We start from the raw sequence: 18863 nt of genomic DNA, 5'->3' as shown, positions 1-18863 counted from the left end.
AAAACACCTGTGAATGATAATACTTTTAAGCTTTTATTATTTCATATATATATGTTTTATCTTAAAATACAGTATCTTTTATTTTTTAATGATTACATTTTAAGATGGCTATTTGAAGTCAGATTCCTGCTTTGCAACATCAATTTTTAAAAAGCTGTGGGTCTTAAGTGAAGGAATGTAAATGAATGCAAGTCCCCACTGGTAGATTTGAATATATAACTTGTTATTTAAAGAAAATAACTTGTAGTGCAAATGTCTGGAGAAGTTAATTCTGAAATAACATCCAAAAGTCCACTCCATTTCATACCTTTATTCTGGCATCATTGCCAGATTTTTCTGTCTCCCATTGTGCCTCCTGCTTCCTCAGTTTCTCCAGGTCATTTAGCAGGTCAGCACAGCATGTATTTAATCCCTTATTTTCCTCCTCCAGGTGTTTTATAACCAGTCTGTTTTGCTCTTCCTTCTTCTGTGCACACTCCTCAGTGTCCTGTAGAACAGTACCACAAGGGCCGATAAACAAAAAAAGTGAGAACTAATCAGCAAATATAAACTGTGCAGTTTTACCCTCACAGCAGCTTCTTCTATATTTGATGGCCAAGGTCACCTGTGTACTTTTATTGGCCTCTTTCATGCAGGTGGAAGGGTCATATTTTTTAGCTGGATGACAGCTTTGATGAGTACACATTTGCAAAGAGCCCATTAATTGATCAAGCTGCCTTTGATGCTGTCCCCAGCTATTTTTGAGACCCACACAGACATATCCTCCCAGACCTCGGCTTTATCAATTAATAATGCCAGTCCCATCAGAATCTAATTACAAGAAGCCACATCTTCACACTCCTACTTTCTTTGCTCCATTTCCATCATTAACTATTTATCTGAAAGTTATAAAGCTTGGATTCTTGGCTTTAAAGCATCTTCCTCAGAGTTGGTATGTGAGAAAACAGTAAGGTATAGCAAGGCCTAAGGCAATTTTTTCTCCAAGCTTGTCACTTTCTGTGCCACAAAGGCTGACATTGCTTAAAGAACTACTTCAAAGCTATAGTCTTATGAAACTATGTACAAGTCAATATACCTTAAGTTCTTGGCTTTTATCTTTAAATTTCTGGTTCAAGTTACAAAATTCATTCTTCAAACAGGCATTTTCCTCATCCACAGCATTTTTTCTCTGTATTAAGTTGTTTATCTCCTGCCGCTGTCCTGTGAGTCTCTATTTAAAAAATAAATAAATAAAAATCTGTTAATAGACAAAAAGCAATTGTAAAAGAACATGCATGCACTGGATTTTAGATCTGTGCATTTTAGACCTATGAAACATAACAATCTGATATATGTAGTTTTATAGCATTATTTTCATTACATTAGTACTTCAATCATACTCAAAACTGCATGACTATACGACACAGTAACGTAAATGAGGAACTGAATAGCTTGCTGCTACTACACAAAAGAGCCCATAAAGGCAGAACTGAATGAAAATTATTCGGTCAAGCTTAGACAAAGCCAGTCACTTGCAGAAGTTATATTTGTGTTTATGGATTAAGAATACATTGGAGTACTACTTCACTTACACTTTTAGCATACTAAAAATCAAATCAAAAAGTGGAGTTCAAAATCCTCCAAAATTTGTGAAGATAATAAGAAATAAATATTAAGTGAGGCAACCAAAAAGATTATCACACAAAATAGTTGTAAAAAGGGAATTAAGTCTAACTGAATTTGTAGCTCAAGGAAAATAGTATCACTTTCTTGAATACAGACAACATTTTAGTATACCCACACATAGTAAAATCTCGATGCCACCAAAAGAAAACAACTTCAACTTTCTCTGTAAGATACTTGCATTCTATTCTTACGATGCTGTCATGGTTTGGCCTCAGACGGCAACAAAGGACCAGGCGGCAGCCGCTCGATCAGATCGCCCCCCCCCCCCCCCCCCCCAGCGCGGCCGGGAGGGGAGAATCGAAGAAAAAGGGAAAAACTCGTGGGTTGAGACAAAGGCAACTTAACAGAACAACAAAGGGAGCAAGAAACAACAATAATAACACAGACAGAAGAATATACAACCACGAGTACGATACCACCGCTTGCCTATCGCACCCGGGACGCCCCCCACCCCCCACCCCCGACTGCTCCGCTCCCCTGGGGGATGACTTCCTGCCCCTCCCCTTCCCCGGCCAGCTCCTGCTGCCCCCTGGGCATGGCTCACATGGGATGGAATACCTGTGTCCCTGCTAGGTCCTGGGGAGAATTAACCCTATCCCCGCCAGACCCAGGACATCATCCACCCCTTATTCCATACCATTTCATGCCATGCCCAGATCCTACAGTTTCCAATTAAATACTATCAGTTTCCCCTGACATATATATGTATATCTCCATACAGGTATAATGTCCTTAGTCTGTGGGCCATCACTCTACAATATCCGTTGAGTTAATTTAATCCATGACTTCGAGCTCCATCTGTTAGAACAGTCCCTCAGGGCATGCAAGATGGCATGTGTGGAGCTGGACTGTCGCATGCTGTATTCTTGGGGCTTGTGGCTGATGTATCCGGTGCAGCCCATGTCCATGGTCCATGGGTTGAAGATGTTGATCTCAATTAAGTTGCTGGACGCCAGCTGCTGAGGTCAGTTCTGGTCCCTTCGCTGCTGCATTTTACTTGGTTTTTCATCAGAGTCCATTTGTCATTAGTTTGGGTGATTCTTACTATAGTACAACCAATAGCAGTTACAGAAATGAGATGTACAGTGGCAGGGTCATTTAGCAATTAACATCATACAGTTTCATTCACTGGCTATTCTCGCCCAAAATCAGGTCCCCGTGTGGTAAACATCGAACTTCCCCATCCTTCCGCATCACCCACCAAGTGCACCCAGGTCCTTGAGCAAAGGCAATCCCACGGATGGGTTTGCCTTTGCCTGAGGCAGGACTGACCCAGACTGTCTTCCCTAACATATTCTTCATGTGCACTACGGGGACTTTATCTCCCTCCACAGTGCGTGGAGGTTTTGATTGGGCAGGGCCAGCTCGGTTGGTAGACCCCCTGGTGTTAACTAGCCAGGTAGCCTTTGCTAAACCTGTATCCCAATTTTTTAAAGTTCCACCACCCATTGCTCTCAGTGCAGTTTTTAACAGTCCATTGTACCGTTCTATCTTCCCAGAGGCTGGTGCATGATAAGGGATGTGATAGACCCATTCAATACCATGCTCTTTGGCCCAGGTGTCAATGAGGCTGTTTTGGAAATGAGTCCCGTTGTCCCACTCAATTCTCTCTGGGGTGCCATGTCACCACAGGATGTGTTTTTCAAGGCCCAGGATTGTGTTCCGGGCGGTGGCATGGGGCACAGGACATGTTTCCAGCCATCCAGTGGTTGCTTCCACCATTGTGAGCACATGGCGCTTGCCTTAACAGGTTTGTGGGAGTGTAATATAATCGATCTGCCAGGCCTCCCCATATTTGTATTTTAGCCATCATTCTCCATACCAAAGAGGCTTTAATCGCTTGGCTTGCTTGATTGCAGCACATGTCTCACATTCATGGATGACCTGTGCAATAGTGTCCATGGTCAAATCCACCCCTCGGTCACGAGCCCATCTATATGTAGCGTCTCTTCCTTGATGGCCTGAGGAGTCATGGGCCCATCGAGCTATGAATAATTCACCCTTATGTTGCCAGTCCAGATCCACCTCGGCCACTTCAATCTTAGCAGCCTGATCCACTTGCTGGTTGTTCTGATGTTCCTCAGTGGCCCGGCTCTTGGGTACATGGGCATCTACATGACGTACTTTCACAACCAGATTCTCTACCTGGGCAGCAATATCTTGCCACAATTCAGCAGCCCAGATAGGTTTGCCTCTGCGCTGCCAATTGCTCTGCTTACACTGCCGTAACCACCCCCACAAGGCATTTGCCACCATCCATGAATCGGTGTAGAGATAAAGTACTGGCCATTTTTCCCGCTCGGCAATGTCCAGAGCCAGCTGAATTGCTTTCACCTCTGCAAACTGGCTTGATTCACCTTGTCCTTCAGTGGCTTCTGCAACTCGTCTTGTAGGACTCCACACGGCAGCCTTCCACTTTCTATGCTTTCCCACAATCCGGCAGGACCCATCAGTGAACACGGCATATCTCTTCTCATTTCCTGGTAGTTCATTATACGGTGGAGCCTCTTCTGCACGCATCACCTCCTCCAGTGACATTCCAAAATCCTTGCCTTCTGGCCAGTCCATAATCACCTCTAGAATTTCTGGGCGACTGGGGTTTCCCCACTCGAATTCGCTGCGTGATCAATGCAATCCACTTACTCCATGTAGCACCCGTTGCATGATGTGTAGCAGGGACCCTTTCTTTGAACATCCAACCCAGCACCGGCAGCCGAGGTGCCAAGAGGAGCTGTGCTTCCGTACCAACCACTTCCGAAGCAGCTCAAACCCCTTCATATGCTGCCAGTATCTCCTTTTCTGTTGGAGTATAGCGGGCTTCGGATCCTCTGTATGCCCGACTCCAAAACCCTAGGGGTCGACCGCGTGTCTCCCCTGGTGCTTTCTGCCAGAGGCTCCAAGTAGGGCCGTTCTCCCCAGCTGCGGTGTAGAGCACGTTTTTAACATCTTGTCCTGCCCGGACTGGCCCCAGAGCTACTGCATGGACTATGTCCTGTTTAATTTGTTCAAAAGCTTGTCGCTGCTCAGGACCCCATTTAAAATCGTTCTTCTTCCGGGTTACTTGATACAGAGGGCTCACAATCAGACTGTAATCTGGGATATGCATCCTCCAAAAACCCACAATGCCCAGGAAAGCTTGTGCTTCCTTTTTACTAGTTGGTGGAGACATAGCTGCGATTTTATTGATCACGTCCATTGGGATCTGATGGTGTCCACATTGCCATTTTACTCCTAAAAACTGGATCTCCTGTGCAGGTCCCTTGACCTTATTTCGTCTTATGGCAAAACCGGCTTTCAGAAGGATTTGAATTATTTTATTCCCCTTCTCAAAAAATTCTTCTGCTGTGTTGCCCCATACGATGATGTCGTCAATGTACTGCAGATGTTTCGGAGCTTCACCCTGTTCCAGTGCAGTCTGGATCAGTCCATGGCAAATGGTGGGGCTATGTTTCCACCCCTGGGGCAGCCGGTTCCAGGTGTACTGGACACCTCTCCAAGTGAAAGCGAACTGTGATCTGCACTCTGCTGCCAGAGGGATTGAGAAAAATGCATTAGCGATATCAATTGTGGCATACCATTTGGCCACCTTGGACTCCAGTTCGTATTGAAGTTCTAACATGTCCGGCATGGCAGCACTCAGCGGTGGAGTGACTTCATTAAGGCCACGATAGTCCACAGTTAGCCTCCACTCTCCATTAGATTTCCGCACCGGCCATATGGGACTGTTAAAGGGCGAACGAGTCTTGCTGATCACTCCTTGAATCTCTAGTTGGCGAATCAGCTTGTGGATGGGGATCAGAGAATCTCGGTTAGTTCGCTACCGCCACCGATGAACTGTTGTGGTAGCGACTGGCACCTGTTGTTCTTCGACCCTCAACAACCCCACAACAGAAGGATCCTCTGAGAGACCAGGCAAGGTAGACAACTGTTTAACTTCTTCTGCCTCCAAGGCAGCTATGCCAAAAGCCCACCGGTACCCTTTTGGGTCCTTAAAATACCCTCTCCTGAGATGATCTATACCAAGGATGCATGGAGCATCTGGACCAGTCACAATGGGATGCTTTTGCCACTCATTCCCAGTTAGGCTCACTTCATCTTCCAGTACAGTCAACTCTTGGAATCCCCCTGTCACTCCAGAAATACAAATGGGTTCTGTCCCTCTATAGCTTGATGGTATTAGGGTACACTGTGCACCTGTGTCCACTAAGCTCTATACTCCTGTGGCTCTGATGTGCCAGGCCATCGAATCCACACTGTCCAATAAACCCGGTTGTCCCTTTCCCCCACCTGGCTGGAGGCAGGGCCCCTCTAATACTGGTCATAGTATCCGTTACTCACCTCGTGCAGAAATGATCTGGAAGTTCCTTCAAGGGGATCAGAAGTAGGCTCAGGTCTTCTATTCTGTCTGGGGAACTCCACATTGGAAACCGGGGCAGCACTTTTCCTGGGGAGATCTGCTTTTGTGGTTGTTTTTCCTTGCAATTCCTGTACCCGTGCCCGTAGGATTGAAGTAGGTTGTCCATCCCACTTCCTCATGTCCTCTCCGTGGTCACGCAGGCAGAACCACAGGGTGCTTCGTGGGGTGTACTCCCTGTATTCTCTATCTTGAGTGGAAAAACGTCTGTTCCTAACAGCTGAGGTACTGGCTCGTACAGGTGGGGAGGACATATTCTCTTCAAGTTGCTGGACCTTCCGGGACAGTTTCTCCACAGCTGAGACGAGGGGAGAAGAGAGATTTTCTTCATATTGCCAAAGTCGGGCAGCCACCTCATCCACTGTTGGTCCCTCTTCGCCTTTCCATTCCATCACTGCTAATGAGTTGGCATATGACGATGGTGCGCTCCATACAAACTTCCACCACATGGACCTTGTGCATTGGATCTCATCAGGATCTGTGGGAAACTGCATTGTCCAGGTCATAATAAATCATCTCCCACACGGCTAATTCTCTCAGGTACTGAATACCTCTTTCCATGGTGGTCCACTTGCTCGGATGACGTACAACATGTTCACTGAAGGGATACCTTTCCCTCACGCCTGACAGGAGTTGCCTCCAGAGGCTGAGGGCTTGTGTCCTTTTCCCAATTGCCTTGTCAATGCCCCCCTCTCTAGACAGAGATCCCAGCTGCCTGGCTTCCCTACCCTCCAATTCCAAGCTACCGGCTCTGTTATCCCAGCACCAGAGCAGCGAGGTGACAATGTGCTTGCCTGGAAGTCGGCTGAAATCTTTTCGCATGTTCCGCAGCTCACTCAGGGACAGGGATCGAGTGATTATCTCCAGTTCTGCCTCTTCCTCTTGTTCTCATGACAACCCCGGATCATCGTCATCCTTCACTAAGCGAACTGATTTCTTGGTGTATTCTTCTTCTGGATAGGGGCAACTGATACGGGCACAGGTTGGTTTTCTGGTTCAGTTGCAGTGCCTGCCGCTGGGGTTGGAGTAGCCGCAGCGCCTGCTGCAGGGGTGGGAGTAGCTGCAGTGTCTGTCGCAGGGGTGGCAGTAGCCACACTGCCTGTCCGCCTGGTTTCCATCCCTTCCTCCTGAGGATGCTGCACAACATTGAGCAATGCTTGGTAGATACTGGCCAGGGCCCAGCACAATGCTGTGAGTTGTGCCTCTCTGGAATAGCCACAGCATTTTTCTTTCAAATATTCTATCACTTTATCAGGGTACTGTAATTGTTCGGTGGTGAAATCCCAGACCATTGGAGGTGAAAAACTCTCTAGATACCTGCCCATGTTCTCCCACAAGCCATGCCACCCATGACTCTCCAGCCTTGGGGCAGATCTTGGGGTGGTAGTCTTAAATAGTCGCTTAACCTTAAACAAAAACTGGAATACATTCAGGAGACCTAGCAATAGGACCAAACTGGTTTGCGTGTCCCAAGAGTATTCAGAATTCTCAAAAACTGGCATACCCAGCACGAAAGAGAAAAGGGAGGTGAAAGAGCTGGGAAAAGCATCGCCCCCTGCTTCCCCCCCCGACTCAGTGTGTTTATTAATAAATTCCCCGAGATATGGGCAGGAAAACAGTACCAAATAAACACCCCAACATAACCGTCTGAACAGTGATACTATCATATCATAAGTTGATATCACACAGGACAGCAAAATTATAATCCTGAGCCCTCTCCCAGAAGTGATAAACATCATCATGGGGAGTACATAGAGCACGTAAGAGTTTACATAACACAGCCATGAAAAGAAACGAAGCAACATTGTGCCCAGCAAATAATACAATAAATACCGATAACAAATTCCTTTTAGCACGCTCTGGTCAGATCTGTCTTTACCTCAACCCTCCGAGTGCCCCACGTTGGGCGCCAAAAAGCACTGTCTTGGTTTGGCCTCAGACGGCAACAAAGGACCAGGCGGCAGCCGCTCGATCAGATCGCGCCCCCCCCACCCCCAGCGCGGCCGGGAGGGGAGAATCGGAAGAAAAAGGGAAAAACTCGTGGGTTGAGACAAAGGCAACTTAACAGAACAACAAAGGGAGCAAGAAACAACAACAATAATAACACCGACAGAGGAATATACAACCACAAGTACGATACCACCGCTTGCCGACCGCACCCGGGATGCCGCCCCCCCCCCCCCCCGCGACTGCTCCGCTCCCCTGGGGGATGACTTCCTGCCCCTCCCCTTCCCCGGCCAGCTCCTGCTGCCCCCTGGGCATGGCTCACATGGGATGGAATACCTGTGTCCCTGCTAGGTCCTGGGGAGAATTAAACCTATCCCCGCCAGCCCCAGGACAAATGCGTATTAGAACTCCGTATTTTTCTTCAGGTGTCTGTTTTAATTCCGTGTTTTGTCCCTTCCCTTCCTAAATCAAAATGCCATTCCTCTAAAGCATTTTCCTAGCATTAACACTATACCTGTAGCAAGAAACAAATGAAATTTTTATCTCAGGACAAAAATGCAACTGCTTTGCTTTTAAAATACAAGGTAAATGAAACCTGTTGAGGAACATAAAAATTTATCAACGAGGATATACCTTTAGATTATCATTCTACAGTACTGCTGATAACATGCATAAGGGTTTTCAGCCTCCATATGGTTAAATCTAGTTCACATATATGTCAGACATGAAAACGAATGAAAACGTGCTGTGAAAAAACATAAAACAATACATTTGAAGCCATAGTCAACAACCATTGATTTTAAACCTACAGGTAACAATAAGGGCAAAAAAAGTAATTATGCCACCACTGAACGGGAAGTAACTCACTCACAAGAAGAAAACAGCAGCCCTGCATAGGAAGCCAGCTGTGCAGGGGGGGTAAGCAGGGCTTGCACGGCATGTCAAATAATGTCAGCGCGTTGGCATCCAGAGCACCCACACTGCACAAGGAAACTGCCCGCAAAGTGATAACCACAGAGGGATGCGGCAATTTTGAGAGCCTAAGTAACAGTCTGAGTACCAGCTCCTCCTCAAGATACATACGCTCCTCTCCTTACTGTGCACAAACAATTACTGAGCACAAAGTAAATCTTCTCTGCCCTTTCTGCTGCACTATGTTGTAACATTTGACAACTAGCTTAATAACCAATAAATTATCTTTTTCAGTATTACCGGAGTTAAGTCACATAAAAAGCGTTAATTTCACATATCTGATTATAAGACTAAGGTTGGCAGAAATCATTTCTTTATGAATTATCATCTAAATCACTAGTGAGCTACCGCAACAGTAAGGCATGCAAGAAGTATGTTTGAAGATATGCAGTGAAATTAATCTATGTATTTTGCAAATATCTCAGTCATTAAAAATATACATGACTATTTCTTCCTGTAGATTGTATCTTTCCCTCCTTGTTTGTTTCATTTTTTACTTTTTAACAGAGAACTTTGTTACATCTTTTTCCAAATTACTTTGAATGTCTGCCTCTCCTCTGTAGACTTCTTCACTTTTTCTACACATCACATTCCCACCTTCCTTGCAAATATTTTTATTGTTCTATTTCTTCTCCCCCTACCATTTCCAAATCTTTTCTGTATATTGTTCCTCCATATTTAGTAAATTTATTTTATCCCTCTGACCACTGCTGCTATCTACACACTGTTACAAATATGGTAACATTTCTTACAAAATTAAAAAAAACACCATACCACACTACATAGCAGAAAATATGTCCAAGCAAGAACAAATCCTGCAACCAGTTCAACATATGAGAAAGGTAATGTAATACAGCTAAACTGTGTACCAAATACTGAAAACAAACAACCATGAACAGATAACGTGTAGTAAATAGTGTAGGGAGGCATGAAAGGTGTTTTTTCCTCACACTAAAAATTTCACTTTATCAAAAAAAAAAAAAAATTATCTTTGTTGGACCTTATACTCATTAGCAGTCACAGTAGAACATACAAAGAACATACAAAATTTGGTACTTTCTAACAGTGGTCTGAAAAAAAAGGAAAAGAAAGTGAATGTGAAGAGAACGGAAAAATGACAACAAAAATAGAGAGAAGTGAAAGAAAATAGAGAAATCGCATATTCTTTTATATTGGATTTTTGCCTCAGATGTCATTAATTCCAACCAACCAAGCAGACAAAAAAAAAAAAAAAATCAGAACTAGTCTGTATTTAGAACAGTGTTCAATTGGTAATTTCATCTCAAACCTAGAGTGTACTTTTTTATTTTTGATAATATAACTAACTCCCCTACAGAGACTCATTCTACAGCACTGGCACTTTTAATAGATTCCAGTCAAATATCGCCTAAGATTATAGATTCATAATCATTCTTATATTTCCTCCAAAGAAAAAATTAACCTGATTTTCAGATTCAGAAATTTATAAGAAATTTTTCTGAGACATAACCCAGTGCATAAACCCTCTCAGCCTAGTTTGTTATCAGCAGACATTAAGGAAGGGATAATGAAATTAAGAAACCTCCTCCTAACGTAGGACTCCCCTCTCATATTTTGAACCTACAAGACACCAGGCTCAATTTTCACTATTCAAAAAGCAAAATATTTGCTCTTCAGAGATATTATTATGGTTACGGGAACAAATTGTTGCTGGCAGAGATGATTTAGTTGCATCTTTAAAAAGGTATGAATCCACATTACCAGGAAAGCATCAGTTATTTTGTTTGCCTCCCTCCCACTCTGCAGGTCCTCATAGAATTTGAGTAAGCAGGTCCTTTGAGTCTTTCTACCAGCTCATTACTACTTGTTTAACATTTATCAAGACAAAGTCTGTATTTGAAGAACATCCTTAGAAATTCTACCTACCTGGAAGAGTCTACTGGCTCTAACAAAGTTAAAAATTCACAAAAACAAGCTCTCACAAAATCTCAAAGGGCAGCTGCAGCTCTTTAAGGCATCTAATTTTTGAATACACAAGCTACATCACGTTACTACTTAGTTTCATTATACACTGAGCAGAAACTGGTAAGCATATGTGTATTTGTGAAGTGAAATCAAAGATCTTTGTGTCCTGTTTGGAGCGGGGAGTTTTCCAGCAATTTGGAGGATGAATGGAGACATGAAGGTACAAAAATGCAACTAGCTATTTCCAATGTTTGTTCTATATTGCTGAGATGAAATTTTAAAATCAAATAAGATAGTTACTTTGCATACTTTCCAGGATAATCAGACAGATTATCCTGAATCAGACTTGCACACTAATTACTTATTCCCAAAACTAACCCACTTAAGGCTCTAAATCAATCAAAAGGCAAATATGCCACATCAATCACTGAGCAGCAAACTCACCTGAGTAGTCTACAAAGTCATCTGCTGCAGCAGTAGTGAAATGTTCTTTAGGTAACTTATACCTGCATGGAAAAAATCCTGCTGTGTATCAAAGCATTTTTCTTTGTATGTTCTTATCTTTTCCTCTAAATGAATTGAACTTTTACTCTCATATCTGCTCATTTCACATGCTTATAAAGTAGGGAAAAAAACCAGAAGTATTACTCAGGAGCCATGACTGGGTAGAAATAAGGGTAATAAAGAAGAATTTCTGAGATACAGACAATTAAGTAAATTATCATCTGCCTTTGCCTGTGCAGCTGTTTTTGCACTTTGGTTCCTCAACCTATGAATTACATTGTATTATAGGAGGAAGACAGTAAAGACTGATTCTTACAGCAGAGAATATAAGCAGTGTTCCTAGAAGACTACCCTACTCTGGTAGGCAAATGTAACAGCAGAAAAAAAACCCCATACCTGATCAACACATGGGGCAATCTCCCACATGAGGCTATTTTGACAGACTTCACCACATAAAAATCACTTAGCAGGAATCTATCCATTCCCACAGTATCTGCTGGTTTTGTCTAGAAACCATAAAAGACAGGCTAACGCTACACAAGAACAATCTCAACTTATATTTTGCATTGAGTGCAGTTGTACTTATTTGAATACAACAGGACAAAAGCAACATTCAATGGGCTTTTGACAGCTTGGTACTCAAGAACTATTAAAAAACTCATAACTAAAACAGCTAGAGTACAGTTCCAAAGATTTTTCCATAGACAAACTGCCAAATACAAGAGAAAAAAATGTATTCTAGAAGTGAATTTGCTCTAATGAAAACCAAAGGAATCTGATTTTACTCTTTTGTTTAGCTGGGAAAAATCAAAGACTATCCCTTGTATACTGCTGGAGCCCGGAATGCTCCAGGCAACAGTATGTACAAAGAAAGAAACACTGTGACCTGGTGAAGCAGGTCTTTTGATGCTAAAGAGGACTGTCATTCCAGAATTCATTTTTATCCTTTCCCATGGCATCTCTTTAGCTACAACACTTTTTTTTTTTTTTTTTTACTTCCCTAATAATGTCAAATTTTTTGCTGGCAAACACTACTTTTTAAAATACCTTGAAATCAATCTGCAGAGGAAGCAAAATCACTTGCTAATTTGAACAAGAAAATGAGCTACAAAAACTACATATCAAAACTGAAGGGGGAAAATGGTCCTTTTTTGTCTTAGCTCTTAATACCTCAGAGTCTTTTCGTGGTAGTAGGATGTTATAATTATCTGTCAATATTTCATGTGACTAGATATACAAAAAGTTTTTAATTCAACTTCATTTTTACCCAGTGTGATTTTTAGATAGTATACAACTGTATGGAGACAGTGAAAGTGGCAAGAAAAAACTAACTCTTTAATGCTAGGATTCTGTTTCCAAAAAGAGAATGAGTTGGGATACAACTACCAGGAGCTGTATACTGTTTGATGTTGCAGACATCAACGCTGAACTTCCAGTCTTCAGTGCAAGATTTTTTTAACCTGTTACATAAAACAGCATGCAGAAAGGAATATGAAGCAAAAGTTTTCCTAAGTGTTGGATTAAGTGTTCACCAGATTCTTACATTTTTGGAGTGGAGAGGTAAAGAAAAAAAAAAAACCAAAACCACTCTGCAGTGGGTTCTGCAATTTGAAATTTGATCAGACTGCATTACTGAATTACTATTGCATATCTGCCTCTATACAGGTTCATAAAATGTAGATAAAAGCTGGTTTTATTTCATGTCAAGAAGTTAACACTCAAATACCTACTGAGAGTTTATCAAAATATCCCTAAAAATCATTCTAGCAGAAACACACAGCTGAGACGTATATTCGTCATTGCTGCTGCTAACAATACTGAAATGCAACAACTCACCTCGTTTCTGTCATTGGCTGCTGAAGCACTTCACAAAAAAACCTCAAGTCTCTGCAGCACAATATCAAAGGTGTCCATCTATTACTGTAGTGAAGGGACATGCATTCAATTTCCACTACCAAAAGGATCAGGATAACAAATAAACATTATATTCTCTGCTTTCTTCATCACGTTCTTTACCAAAAGCTTTCACCATGCAGCAGTACGCTTATATACCACATAAAAAAAAAAAAATTAATACAAAATATTGTATACTGGAACTGATAAAAAAATCAAAGTATTTTCCCCAAAGCAGTGACTTTTAATGGAATCCGGACATCTTAAGCAGAAAGAAAAATAATTTATTAATGAAATTATTTTATTACAACTTAAATGTGTAAATATCGTTCTTTTTTTTCATACTTTTTTCCTCAAAATTTCTTCTTCAACATTTACATATTTATTCTCGCCCTGTCATCATCTCATTTTCCCCACAAAGTAGTTGAGGTTGACTTACCACACTCCTAACTTTGTCCCCTCCTGTCCAACCTTCCTTTTTTTCTATCAGGAACTGAACAATAAGCAGACACCACTAAAGATGTGCATTTCATAGCTTTCCTTGATTTAGCTTTCTCAAATTTCTCTTTAGATTTTTTTCAACTTTATTAATCCTCATGGTTCTAAACCTGAACACTTATACATGTTTAACAAATAACATTCCCAGTCATATTCTCATATTTCTCCCAAATAAAGAAAAACACAAAAGAGAAAAAAATTAAAACGAACAAAAGAAATCCGCTCTCTTTCATCTCATGACTATTCATTAGATTCTTTAATTATTTTCAGATGTAGGATGAACAGAAGTTCTATGTAAATAATTCATGAAAAGGTAACCATATGTCGTAGAAGTCATCTGCTGCATTTTGCAGACTGTATGGTGTCCTTTCATAGTCAAAATGACACTAGCTGGCTACGATATAAAACACAAGTTATCCTTAAATCCAAATTGCTTCAAAAAGAAAATGCCAACAGTGCTACCTGATTCTATAGTATCCTTCCAAAGGATGCCTGTATTCACAGTTAACTATTCAACTTAGAACTGGACTCCTAACAAGGTGAAAAAACAACTGACATACAATGGATTAAAATGTAACTGACACAACAATATTACGAGTTCATATCCTATTATTAATTCCTATTTTTCACACCTGTCCTTATCCTGTAACAAATGTAAATAAATAAAAAACAGCAAGCACAAAGAGAGGGGAATTGAAGTGGGGGATCTCACTTGATTTTCATACTACCAGAAAGTTTTTTTTTGTTATTCCTTATCCCATCCCATGCTTTCCAGGACTCCTTGAGATTAAACAATTTAAAGAATTGTTTCTGAGAAAAAGAAGTATGAAGCTCCAAGCAGGCATCTGCAAGTCCATTCCCAGAATTAATGAAAACTTTTGAACACCTATTTCTATCAATAACAGATGTGAAATAAAACATGGTAACTTTAAGATGTATAGAAGGAAAAACAGTCTTAGAACACTGTCCATTCAAATGTGCTTACTATTTATGTGCTGCATAAAAAGGGCAGGTATTTTTTTGCAGGAGAAATAAAAGAAAATTAAGATACTTTAAAGCTCTTTTTTTAAGAGGATCAAGTAAAATGGTTCTACAGAGAAGCAAACCAGAAATATGAGCAGCTGACTTCATCCTGCAGGTAGAGAATATGTATTTACCCCTCTAATAGTAGTTGGTCTTGCTCCTCAATTCTCACCTGACCCATAGATCAAGGAAGGGTCAAACAGTATAATCTACGATAAACACCATGTTCCCTATTGCCCTCTTTGGACTTGTCTGATGTGATTAATTTGGTGTCTTCAGCAAAGTTTGCTGTCTTAATCGAACCACCTGACAGAATTTCTTAGTATTTGAACATGTGGTGGAAATAAACTGTGACTTTATGTAGCGTACCAGTCAGTCTTACAACTCCAGTACCTCACTTTCATTAGCAGCAAAGGAACCAGACTGTGAAGTAGGTCACATCACTGACAAAACTTGTTTAGGATGTGCACCATTTCATTCCTCTCAAGCTGCTCCTCACAACTACGCTGCAGCACATTCCTTCTCTCATCCACTAAAAACAAAGCTTTACTGTTCTTTTCACTTCTTACAATATCCTACAACCCTTTATATCTCTTTCTGCTGGTTCCTTCTGCTTCACAGGCATAGTGCAAGCTTGTGTTGCCAGCAGCTGCATTTTTGCATTGACAAGGGAGCCAAATGCTGCTTCTGGCACATGCGCAATAGGTTTGCCATGTCCGAAACAAGGAATACAGAAGCTCCTTGTCCTGCAATGGGGCAATACTTCGAGGCAGCTTTTCACAAAAACACACCTCTGATTTGGAAATAAGACAGCACTGCCAAAACAGAAAAGCTGTAGCATCATAATAAACGCAGCACTTCTCCCAGCATAGCCTGTATTGCAGTAATGCACCTGCTAGATTTAGAGATTAACTGTCCCTTTTCCTCTAATGAGGATACGACAGCTCTCAGGATAACTACAGTGAACACTGCCAATATAACCTGACAATCTTGCCACAGCTCTAACATCACCTTAACCATCAGCTTCTCTAAATAAATCCAATAAATCCCCTTTCCTCTTTTGTCCAGTGATTCTCTGCAGCAGGACATACCGGATTGGCCATAGGACCTACACAGCGCTGTAAAGCGGCACTATCCAATACATTGACACTTTCTCCACTCCTTCCTCTCTTCTTAGCAGCTACATTTTGAAACTATGGAACAGAGCAGCCCAGCCCTCTAGGTCAGGCATCAGAAAATCCAAAATATCTTCTCACCCCTATTCTATCTACTACTTCCAAATCCAAACCAACAATCTGATAAAAAATGAGTTTTTCTTTTCTGTTCACTGAAGAGGACAATCTTGATGGAACTAGGGGTTGGGTTCTTTCCTATGCTTTCCTCCTCAGCAACGCCTATACAAGGCCCTCAGAGTGAGTTAGCCCATGTCTCTGGAAGTGTATATGACTATGTGAGATCTGCAGGAAATGATACCTACTAGCATCTACTCCTGACTCAGCAATATTTCATTACACTCACATACATCAACGCTGCCAGATCAGGTGTAGTAAATAATGAACAGCTATTGCTATGATCAACTTTTCTGACAAGCTCCTTCCTAAGTGTGGTCAGCAGATTCATAGGGGCAGAACCTAATCTCAAAGGGCACTGCAATGCTTCTTTTCTGCTACCTGGTCCCTAAGGAACAACAGTTTTCTTGAACTTGAGAAATTCAAGTAAGAAGCCATGATATATGAAAAGATTCCTCATCAGCAATGTCCTTAAAGGGGGAATAAAATCCAGCTTCGCCCTCTTAAAACCATACTCACTTTACTATTAAAAAACTATGTCACTACATCAACCAGATAATATACTGAACATAGTTAAGAAGTTAATCTTTTCTGCAGTAAAAACAGTTTCCAACAACTTTAGAAACCATCTACGTCTCAAGAAAAAAAGCTTATCCTATTGTAACACTAATTGGCTACATGATAACTATTCTTCCCTGGATTGAAAATTTCCCAAACTACACCCCAGCTCCCCAGAGGATAAATGAGATCATAAAGATGACCTCCCTCTTCTTGCCAGGCTTGAATATTGAGCTCTGCTAACATAAATATCGAGCATTTCAAACCAGTGGAATAGGCAGAGGACAACAAACATCACATTTCTTTACTGCACTTTTCCCTGTCTTATCCAAGTGCAGCTGCTATTCCAGGCTATCTTTGTAGAAACGCCACTGAGAATGCAAAGGCTGAGTAATACAGATCCAGAAGCTTTAGGCAACTTCAGGCGTGGTTACACAGGCAAAATAAAGAAAAGGTGAATCATGGATTTACAGCACATCTGTGTGAACACCCAATATAGATTTCTTTTGTGGATTAAGTAGGAAAACTCCTTCCTCAAAATGGAGTAAGCTACCTCACAGAAATACATTTTCAACTTGTAGAGAAAGTATTCCTACTGGGAATTCACACAAAAGTTCTAATGAGCTGTAAAGGTACACTATAATTTACAGTTTATTAATTTCTTCAGAGAAACAAGCCCACAGGTGTTAGCCATAGTCATCATAACACTTACCTCAGGTAGTCTTCTATCAATAAACCGGAATCAGCAACTTTCAGCTATTTGACAAATAAATATATTTTCCTCCCCATCTTTCTGACTCATACCAGCTCCTTAACAAGATTTCTTTCTCTTAACTTTATGAGAAAACTAACTAGAAAATGGCAAGCAGAAAGGGCAAAGACGTGATAATTCACCAATGTAGTTCAAAGGGGCTACACAAAACAGACAGGTTTCACTACTGAAGGCTGACCCCTCTTCCAAGGTACAACTTGAGTAAAATGATCTTTTTAAAGAAAAAAAATGTCCTCAGATACTCTTCACTTGCAGTATCTATAAATCTCATTCACTGGAGAAACTTTTTTTTGCAAAGAGTTTATAAACTTCACATAATCTCATCACTACTGACACATTCATCCAAACACCCTATTACCGAAATTATCCTCATGTCCCTCATTACACAAGAATAATCAAGGTTATATGCTACTGGAAATAAAGAGTTTAGATGGCAATAATGTGTGCGTAATTTGTCTTAATTTAATAACAGCATTTTATTACAAAGAAAAATACAATCAGATGAAGGTACAAAAGTTAAGAAAAATTTATTAGTGTTAATTAATGCTTGAAGGTAGAATTATGCTTCTTTCAATTGGACCCATTAAAGGGGCTTTAATATAGATTTGCACAGCAAGCTGAAGATTTTCAAGTGCGGATAATGAGGCAAGCTAGTACTATTTTAACCCCTCTGGAGTATAATCAGTTGATAAGGTTTCGAAACGTTACAAGGTCTAGGACAAAAAGATTAGCTTTAGTTCCCCCAGATCAAAATTGAAACCCAATTAATTACACAATGTTATAGAAGACAGAAAAGGTTTACTGCTACTTTTACACATCTTTAATTTCATCTTTTAAGGAAAACAGGTGAAGATATTTTAATTTATCTACTGCATGAATGGCAGAAGACTGAGTTCCCTATTCCGACATTACCCTCTAAACTAATTGTTACAATTTCAAAATTTTAATGCATTTTTCCAAAAGCCTCACCTTATTTTAAAAGAAAAAAAAAAAAACCCACTAGTGATCTGAGACACACACAAACGTTATAAACTAAATACACCAGGTGGGAAATGTTTCTAAAGAAAAGGGAGAACAAAAAAAGGTACCTGCAGCAGTCAGCCTTCAGAAGAGTAATTAAAATTCTAGGACAGTGAGTTATCCATTTAAAGGCAGCAGTTAGAAATGCTTTTCCTTGAAACACACAGAGAAATTACATATATATGGCAAGGATACATCACTACTGAGAAAACAGTTTTGAGCCACTGTGTAAAACAAAAGTGACAGTAGTAAGATCAGTACAGCAATATAGCCACCAGCCTCAATGGAGTAAGATTTTTACCACATAGCATTTAGAATAAATATGTGTATGCCAGATGAAGCACAGCTGTGACTATCAAGACCA

At 41.0% G+C, this 18863-nt stretch overlaps 1 protein-coding gene across 1 annotated transcript in view; it reads right to left on the bottom strand.

Annotated features, from left to right (window-relative positions):
* Positions 1-18863, bottom strand: part of CNTLN (centlein) — a 208818-nt gene that overhangs the window by 155250 nt on the left and 34705 nt on the right. The window contains exons 4-5 of the mRNA XM_074166843.1: positions 1076-1210; positions 308-487 (exon numbers count right to left, since the gene is read on the bottom strand). Coding sequence (XP_074022944.1) covers positions 308-487; positions 1076-1210 — 315 coding nt within the window. The remainder of the gene's footprint in view (positions 1-307; positions 488-1075; positions 1211-18863) is intronic.

Source organism: Numenius arquata, chromosome Z (assembly GCF_964106895.1).
Source record: "Numenius arquata chromosome Z, bNumArq3.hap1.1, whole genome shotgun sequence".
Classification (NCBI taxonomy): Eukaryota; Metazoa; Chordata; class Aves; order Charadriiformes; family Scolopacidae; genus Numenius; species Numenius arquata.
This window is presented reverse-complemented; position numbering and strand designations above follow the sequence as displayed.